The following is a 9,349-nucleotide window of genomic DNA, read 5'->3' as shown; positions in this document are numbered from 1 at the left end:
TTATATATATATATATATATATTTATTTATTTATTTATTTGAGTAATTTTATGTAGATAAAAAGTTCAGTGATGCAATGCACTCTCTTCTGATCTCTCTGTTTGGTTTTTCAGACCTCAGTGGAGGCTTTTAGTTAAAATATACATACATAATTTAAACATAAGTTCGTTCAAAGAAAAACGGAGGCTTAGCAGCATAATAGAGCCCACTAACCCAAAAGTTCCCAAGGCGTCGGAAGAACATAGACGTCACTCGTTTATTTTCCTGGAGAGTTTTGTAACTGGCATTGTTGGGGGAGAGCAAGAGCTCGGTTAAATACTGTGTTACGAACTTACATTTCAGCATTCAGGGTTGCAACAATATCCGTATGATAACATGAACTCGTTCCACCAACTGTTGGTGCATTGCATGAATCAGCATTTGTAATTAATTTTTTTTATAACCAAACGTTGATGATTAATCTATACACTAATACTACAAAAAAATTAACCTTTAAAATGATGTCTTAAATCAACTATCATCACTGTAATATCATCCAGACTGCCCCTACTAACAGCCAGATTAGCAAGATCCTTACAGGCCCTCACAAGTTCCCCACAGACTGGCTTCTCCGTCCAGCCTTCATCCCCCCTATTGCTTGGCATTGGGGTCGTCTTGGCGTTCATTTCTTTCGCAGTGGAAACTCGTGGGCACTTAGATTGAGGACTCGTGTTTTCACAACACAAATCGCCTTCTCCGAGTTTCAGGTAGGTTGTCATTTTTTCATGGCTTGCATGATGACATATCCTCCTTGACCTGAGGAATGAAAATCGGGGCGATCTTGAGATGGAAATGTCATTTACGCAGCAATGTACTATTTCTTGAGGAGACTTCATTACATGTTTATTTTCAGAACATGCCTGCAGCACAACATCCACTGCTTCTTGGTTACCAACCTATTATGAAATTAGAATCTGTTAACTATGAAAGATGTTGAAACATCGAGGGACAAAATCTTGTGTCATGCTGATCTTTTTTACCTCTTCCCAGAGTCCATCAGATGCTAAAACAAGATATTCCATGTCTGGACTCAAAGCTACAACCTTGGTGTCAGGCTCCGCCACCACCCAATTTTTCAAATGCGCATCCCCGATGCTTCTCGAAACAGCAAGCATTCCATGGACTCTCCAACTCCCCCGATGGAACACTACATATCCACCCTGAATAACAACAAATAACCACCAGAAGCGAAAGTCAGTATCAGCTTCAATCGTTTCTGGATTAAAGAAAAAGCTTCGAGATCGCGTAAGTTAATGGCACCTTGTCCTCTATTCTTTGACGTTCATCCTCTCGTGCTGGTGTATGATCCGTTGTAAGAACTTCTGCTATTCCGCCCCTGCAAAGAACCGCTCTGCAGTCTCCCAAGTTTGAAATTACCATCTCCTCTCCCTCAATCAGGGCAGTGACACAACATGCACCGCTGCTGAAGTCCTGCAATTCTCACTTCATCAGCCAAAATTCTTCTCCATTATGGAAAATAAATTTGTAATCCATGCAGTAATTCGGCAAAGTAGAAAAATATTTGATCATCACAGTACATTTTTTCATCTTTTTTCTGCCTTGAAGCAACGGATGACGTAAAGTCAACCATCTTAAACGAAAAATATCCTCTCAAGTCTTTACACCTTGCATGCTTCTCGAAATTCAAACCATTGCATAAAGTTTTACTGATTCAAATCTGAGAATTTTGTCGACCATTGCATAAAGTTTTACTGATTCAAACCATTGTGTCTGACCACTCTTTTATGAGGAATTTCTTACCAAATGTTTTCAAAATATTGATGATAGAAGTCGACACCGTATCGTTTACGATGTTATTCCTTTACAATGATCGAAAGAGTCATGTTAGTCGGCCAATACTCCATATAAAATTTCTTGTTTACCCAGTCCAAGTTTTTCTTATTCAAAAGACCCCATTTACTTTAGCCAACATGAATCATGCACCTAACCGAATCAATTAATAAAAAATAACAATATTTATTATAACTTGTTCATACCAAAATACCAACTACCAACAAACCATTCGAGAACATTGATGGAGACTCTAGTTCGAAATATGCACGTCAAAGATGTACTTAGTCCAATATATTAAAAACAAGCACTATTTCTGGGAGAATTTACAATCAAAATCAAGATTAAAGAAACTACGAAACCAGATGACAAAAACCAAGTTAAGATTAGCAATTACCTGTTTCAAGAATTCTTCATCTGTTCTCAAATAGCCTGCCTTCATAGCTTCTAACTTCGCATTTTTGTCAGAAGAATTCTCCAACATTTCAAAAATCTTCAAATGCAAATTTTCCGCCACAAATTCAGCAGCTTTGCTTCCCCCGTGCCCATCATACACACCGAAAAATCCCTGCAATTCAACTCCAAGAATTTGGTTACTTACGATTCATCAAGAAACTTTAGATTCATCAAATATAATGCAGACAATTCAAGAAAAACAAGAAACACACGCAAGATTCATCCTTTCAACCCACTTTTTTCTACCATTTCACATTTATATTAATCTAATATCACATAATTAATTCAAGTATAAAAATATATCAAACAAGATTCAAATTTTTCACTACCTTTTTATCATTTAACGAAGAAACAATCTTGTGGGCATCTTCCATGAACTTTTTCTTGCCCTTAACTGAGAAAACAGCAACCCCGGAATCACTAAAGCACACAGCACCATCTCCTTGCCCTTGAGCACTGCCACACTCGGAAATATCAGCAGAAATTTCCCGTGAAACATTAGGGATCTCAATCTTGGGGGGTCTCTTTCTCTTCAAAGAACAAGAACCGCCACCCCCTTTTGGAAACCCAAAACCCTCTCCATCAGAAATAGAGACCACACAAGAAGAAGAATTCAAAGCACCGGTTGGAATTTCACCCCATCTTGAATGTGAAACGTTCGCCATTAAGATTGGATCATCATTTGCCATTAAAAATAAAACCAAGAAAATTGAAGGAAACAGAAGGAAACTTGGAGTTTTGAACCAAAGATGGCCCCTTTAACGGCAAATGGGGGAGTGGGTCAATGTCCCAAATTCATGGCAGTTAAGGTTTGTTTTAATGGGGTCAAAGATTAAAGTTTCAAACTTTGAATACTTGTTCAGAGCCGTTAGGGTTCATGGAAAATAATAGGAGCTAAGGAGTCACAAACTTTGATCACACGCACTTTTTAGGGGCTGCAGCTTTTATGTTACGTTTGAACGAGGGAAAATATATTCTATATATATTTGGAATGGATCAAAAAATTTATTGGCTTTAGACTTTAGTCAAAATCATGCTCATTTAATTCTTGATTTTGTAGCCAAACAAAGAAAATTTTACTTTAAAAAATATCGAATTTAATTAATTTTTTTTAGTTAAGGAGGGATTTTTTTACAATTAGACGAAGAACTCGGGATTTTATCATTAATTTGGGATATATCTAATATAGTAGGTTTTTTATGAGACAGAATCATTGATCTTTATCCGGAAAACGGGTGTTGAAACATAATTTTTATGTTTTAGTGTTAACGAAAAAAAACTGACTTAAGTTAAACTTATCCATACATCAGTTTAGCTTTTCTAGGCGTAGTCTGGATAAGTTTTTCCGTACAAAATCGGATCGTCAGAAAATGTTGACGTGGACAAAAACAAGCCAACATACACCTCTTTGTTGAACGGATCTTTTTAGTAAGTGACGACGATTTTCCACAAAGACTCAAGGATTCAAACTTTCAAGTATCTTAGCTAAATTCAGTCGAACATATTTTAAAAAGAATTGCATCCGATCAATAAAGATCATTAAGTGCAAGGATATAATAGTATATCAATTCATTGTATTTGATTGCAGTCTTATACTGTTATTCATTCAGTTGAAGTATATCTGTGTACTTTCCATTTTCAGTTTATCTGACAAAACCGTTATTTGATTTGTTCTAATATGTCAATTTGGCTTCTTTCCTCACTTGTTTGTTAGTCAACTGACATTAACAATCGAGAGTATATAATTCAGTTACCAATCTGATTAAATTAATTTAAATTAATAGACTGTGTCAAGTGTTTATTGAACTATAATTCTAAACAATTCAACCGATCTTATCAACGTGTCAACTTTACATATATTTATAATAATAAGTAATACTTTTGGCATAAAAGTAATATTTTTTCATGAATGAACCAAATATCGCAAAATTGATTCGTAAGATAGTCTCACAAAAATTTTTTATGTATCCAATTTTAGTGTCAGATGAGATATGAATTATTGTTAGATGCAATAAATTTTCAAAGAGATTATTTGCATTTCAAAAAACATATGAACATTCCGTCTGTTTTTTTCAACCGAATCATAACAATTATCTTTTATACTTTGTTGTAATTTTTAGAAAGACAAATAATTTACCTTTCATTTGAAACTTTAACTTTATTATGTCAAATATTGTCACTCTCATCTTCAATATAAAATACACAAAAACTCTTGTAAAACGGTCTCACGGATCAATTTCGTGGGTCGAATATATTATTTGGGTCATCCATGAAAAAATATTACTTTTTATGCTAAAAGGATTACTTTTTATTGTGAATATCGGTAGGGTTGACCCATCTCACAGATAAAAATTCGTGAGATCGTGTCACAAGAGACTTACTCATATATATATATATATATATATATATCATTCTTAAATTTTGCCGAACTGATTGGTTAATGCATAAAAGTTAAAATTCAAAGTATCGAAATAAATAAAATAAAGAATTAAAATATGTATAACTAAAATATTTTCTTAAAACTTTGATTATTAGATTCTTCAGATTATTTATATATATATATATTATAATTAAATAGTCAAAAATTAAATTTACCAATACTTTTAAATTTAAAATAATTTACAAGAAATAAATAAATCAAAATATTAACTCATATTAGTTCAAACACTTAATGTGCTTGATTACCTTTTAAAACACAATATAATAAAGTTTTATATATAAAATATTTTTTAAAATATATTTTAGCAATATAAAGGTATTTTTTTTAGAATAATATAAAGGTAATTTACACGTTTTGGACTTTGAAATTTGACTGAACCAACTTTCGTTGTGCCGCCAAAATATGGGGTTCACTCCTATTTTACCTTTTATTGGTATGTGGGAGCAAAAGTTGCTTCTGAAATATTAAATTCCATCAAACTTATTTTTATTTTATTTTTTGCGATATACAACAATTATCTCTGTGAAAAAAAAACGATCGACACGTGGTGTTTAATTTATTTTATTTTATAGTTTAAAATATTTGAGTTGAACCGTTACAACAAACTATATATAACTTTTGATAAAACGACAAACATTTATCATAAAATTTGTATCAGAGTCAATATAACGTATTCAATTGCAAGGAGAACAATTATTGGAATGTATTAATTGTTTCTGATAGGGTAGTGATCGACTAATTGCTTCGCTTGAGCTAATGTACATTTTAAAATATTTGAATTTTACTGTTATAACGAATTATAAATTTTTGGTAAATTAGTGACTGACATTTGATTTTACAATTTGCTAAAATTTGAATAAATTTTTAAAATACTTTTCATAAGTGAAACCGTGATTTCAAAAACAATAATAAGTTTTAAGACTTATACATACAAAAACTATATATAAAACTATTGTATCTTAATAATAAAAATTATCTTTATCTATATTTTTGAAATTTTTAAATGACATATTACTCATAACATAAAAAAAATGTTATAAAAAGAAGACATTTATAAAGTTTTAAATTTTAATATAATATCTATATTTCTCTTGATTTTTTCACATAAAAATTATATTACACAAAATAAATTTAATATGTAGGCAGAAAAATTATTATTAGGCCAATGATTCCTTGACATAATTACAAAAGTGAGATCCCAATAATACAATGAGATCTTGGGTTCAAATCTCATTTTCGTGAAGAACAGGTCTCTCGTGGGACGGTCTCACGAATCTTTATCTGTGAGACGGGTCAATCCTATCGATATTCACAATAAAAAGTAAAACACTTAGCATAAAAAGTAAAATTTTTTCATAGATGACCCAAATAAGAGACATGTCTCACAAAATACGACCCGTGAGACCGTTTCACACAAGTTTTTGCCTTTCGTGAATATTTAGATAGAAAATCTCACACGCTCATTGTATCAAAAAATTATTTTATGAACCTATTTTATAAATTTATTACTCACTTATAATTACAATATCTCGTTTTTTTTTCCATCTTCTAAAAATAAATAAAAACCACTTTACCCTTGTATATAACAGAAATCATTCTAATTTTAACCATAATTAATAATTTAAAAATTTATAAAAATATCAAATTAAAAATTTATCCACGTGAATTATCATGTGTGTGGATGATTAGTATATAATTAATTGATTAATGTTAATTTCAAAAGAGCAATGCGACCATAAAGCTTTCGATAAAAGTATTTGCCTCGTGTTTACACTAAACTCTTAAAATAGAAGTTTGAAAGGAAAAAACAACTCTTAAAATAGAAATATAATAAGCATAAATGTATGTTCATATTGTTGGTCAATTGTCGCCTCCAAATTGTCGAATGCGCCAAAAAAAGATTGAGTTTTTTGTGTTGAAATTTAAATGGATTTGTTAACATTTATTATTTTTGAGAAGGAGTTTCTTACGGTTGAGTTAAGCGTGTATAAATGAGAATAGTAAATATGTGAGTTCTTGAAAAATTATCGTGCGTCAAGTTGCTGACGTTGTATTGCTTTATCTGATTGGCTAAGTGAGTCCTAAAATAGTGACATCAGATCTTAATGAGTAATACTATCTTTGCCGGAGGCGGATCCGGCAATAGGTAAATGGTAAGACTGATATTTTAGGGATATGAGACAACACCAGCAGATAGACACGCATCTCCTTGGACTCATAGATCTAACAACTCGACCTATTAGCCCCCTAGTAGTGCAATCTACGCTGTCACAAGTATAAGAAAATAAAGTTATGTCAAATAATTTTTGAAGGAGTGTTAAAAATATGTATTTTAGAACGAATATCAGAGTTATTATGATATATGATACATATAGAGTTTAAATAACACACGAGATGAAAATAAATGCAAAACCGAGTTAAAAAGGGCATGGATACTACATTATATACATATGCATATACCCAAACTTACCTTAAATAATGAGAGAAGGAAGAAGAATAGTAGAAGGAAGAGAGAGAAACACATCTCCTTCCCCAATTCTTCCTGCAACTACATTAGCAGCTATCGTAAAATCATCATATCTTTTCTGTCCGAACTTGAAACTTAAAAATTCTTGAATGATTGTTTTCCTAGCATCCTAAACTCGATTCAAGCCATAAATCAGTAATTTTGATCAAGTATTCAGCTGGATCGAAGATGCTGATTTCAGCTCGTTTTTGTCCAATTTGGCGAGCTTTTGCTTCTGATTTTCCAGTTTATGTGTATTGTGCACTAAGAATCTCGACTTGTGGTTCAGATAAAAATTGTAGATCTATTTGTTAGCTTTCTGTGGCGCTAAAAAATGGAATTCCAATTAGAAACGGATTTAATATGATTTTTCTACCAATGGTGTCACAATCGAACTCTGTGTTTGAGCTGTGTACTACTGTATTTCGAGGTTATGACCTTTTTGCAGTTGGATTCTGGATCATTTTTAAAATGAAAATTGTAGATCTATGTGTTATCTTTGTAATGAGACTTGAATTGTTAAATTCCATTAAGAATTGAATAAGTTATGCACGTTTTACTAAAACTGCTTATTTATATACTCATGTCTGCGAATTTGATGAGTAGCAGCATGTTCTTGTTAATTTTGGGATTAATCTACTGAGATTCTAAAATGGTTTCTTATAGGAAAACTTAGATAATCAAGTTTTCTTTCATTTCCAATTGGCGGATATTCATTTTAGTCAATATTGAGTGAGATATGAATTTTATGCTCTTAAGTACTGAATCTGGAACTGTAACAGAAGGTAGTTTCATGGTTTCTGTTTTTGGGCATTTAATTGCGTCAAAATGAACAAACTCCTTGTTGATTTCTTCCGGTGAAATGTGGTATTATTCGGATTATTGTTATGTGTTTTAAATCATTTAAGAGTTTTAAAGTTGTGCATTGATCGTCGTTAGTTTGTATATGTATGTTACATTCCGGTAACATAGAACTGTAACACTTAAATTATGTTTAAGCATATTTATGTGTTGTTATTGTTGTTTATGTGATTATGTGAATTGTTTGAGTTGTTAAATTCCTTGTTGAGTTATATATTAAGTTATATGTCATTTAGTTTAGGGCATACTATTATGACATACATCTTGAGCCCTATCGTTCTTGTTGACCAGTTACTGTTATTCATTGTTATTCGGCAATGGTTGTTGTATAACTCGGGATTAGGGTGTGTCTGATAGGCCTATTGAAAGGAATCGTTTATGGGTGCCCAGAATGCGCAACGGAAGTTTTAAATTATCATTTACAAGAGCAAAAACCAAGCACCCCTCACTAGTGTGTAGCAAATACAAAAACACAAACATACATAGGGTGTTTAAGTGTTTTACCTATCAATATCAAAGATTGATGATGGATCCAACTAAGATGATAAACAACTTAGCTCTTCAATGGTAGACAAATCTACAAGCTTCCCTTGAGCACACCTTGCTCAAAAATCAAGCCCACACAAGCTAAATCCACCTTACACTTGCACTAGAAAAATGTAAGGCATTTTCATTGAGAAATTTTGCTATCAATTCATCAAAATGAAGAAGCAATTTTTAAGAAAATTGAGAGGAAATTTCGGCCATGGAGGAGAGAAGAACCTCGAATTTGATATGCAACCCTCGATGAACCAATGATTGCAGATTCGATCGGGATATATGAGATGAAGAGACCGTACTATACGTTAATCATAATCGACTGGTTCTTGCAGGCACTATCAGTGATACCTAGGGAATCTTGTGGCGATGCTACTAGACGTTTTTACCATGATTTGATTGGTTTAATCAGAAATTAATTTATGACATTCTCATGATCAAATGTTGATGCATGAAATGGGGCAAATTAGGGTAAGCCAGAATAAAGAAAAATGTCCTGAATCACAAAGAGTTGTGAACCCACGGCTAGGCCTGTAAACGAATCGAATCGAATCGAATTTTAAGAAATTTTCAGTATTCGAGCTCGAGCTCGAATCCGAATAAACATATTCGAAACTCGAACTTTTATTATTTTCGATTCGAACTCGATTCGAACTGAGGCTCGAGTTCGAATTCGATTCGAACTTTTCAAATACTAAATCAAATAATTCGAATATATA

The 9,349-nt window shown here is 32.3% G+C and overlaps 1 protein-coding gene across 2 annotated transcripts; it reads right to left on the bottom strand.

The window, feature by feature from the left end:
- Window positions 1-375: 375 nt before the first annotated feature.
- LOC140975404 (probable protein phosphatase 2C 14) lies at window positions 376-3,214 on the bottom strand. Of its 2 annotated transcripts, none has more exons than XM_073439099.1 (5): window positions 2,616-3,214; window positions 2,228-2,398; window positions 1,300-1,470; window positions 1,020-1,199; window positions 376-899 (listed from the first exon to the last, which is right to left on the bottom strand). In XM_073439099.1, the coding sequence occupies exons 1-5, from the start codon at window positions 2,973-2,975 to the stop codon at window positions 486-488; spliced, it is 1,296 nt and encodes a 431-aa protein (XP_073295200.1). In that variant the 5' UTR covers window positions 2,976-3,214; the 3' UTR covers window positions 376-485. The 2 variants fall into 2 exon arrangements, with proteins under 2 accessions (XP_073295200.1, XP_073295199.1); XM_073439098.1 differs by having other exon boundaries at window positions 382-935.
- Between the last annotated feature and the right edge of the window lie 6,135 nt (window positions 3,215-9,349).

This window comes from Primulina huaijiensis, chromosome 4 (assembly GCF_012295235.1).
Source record: "Primulina huaijiensis isolate GDHJ02 chromosome 4, ASM1229523v2, whole genome shotgun sequence".
Lineage (NCBI taxonomy): Eukaryota > Viridiplantae > Streptophyta > Magnoliopsida > Lamiales > Gesneriaceae > Primulina > Primulina huaijiensis.
This window is presented reverse-complemented; position numbering and strand designations above follow the sequence as displayed.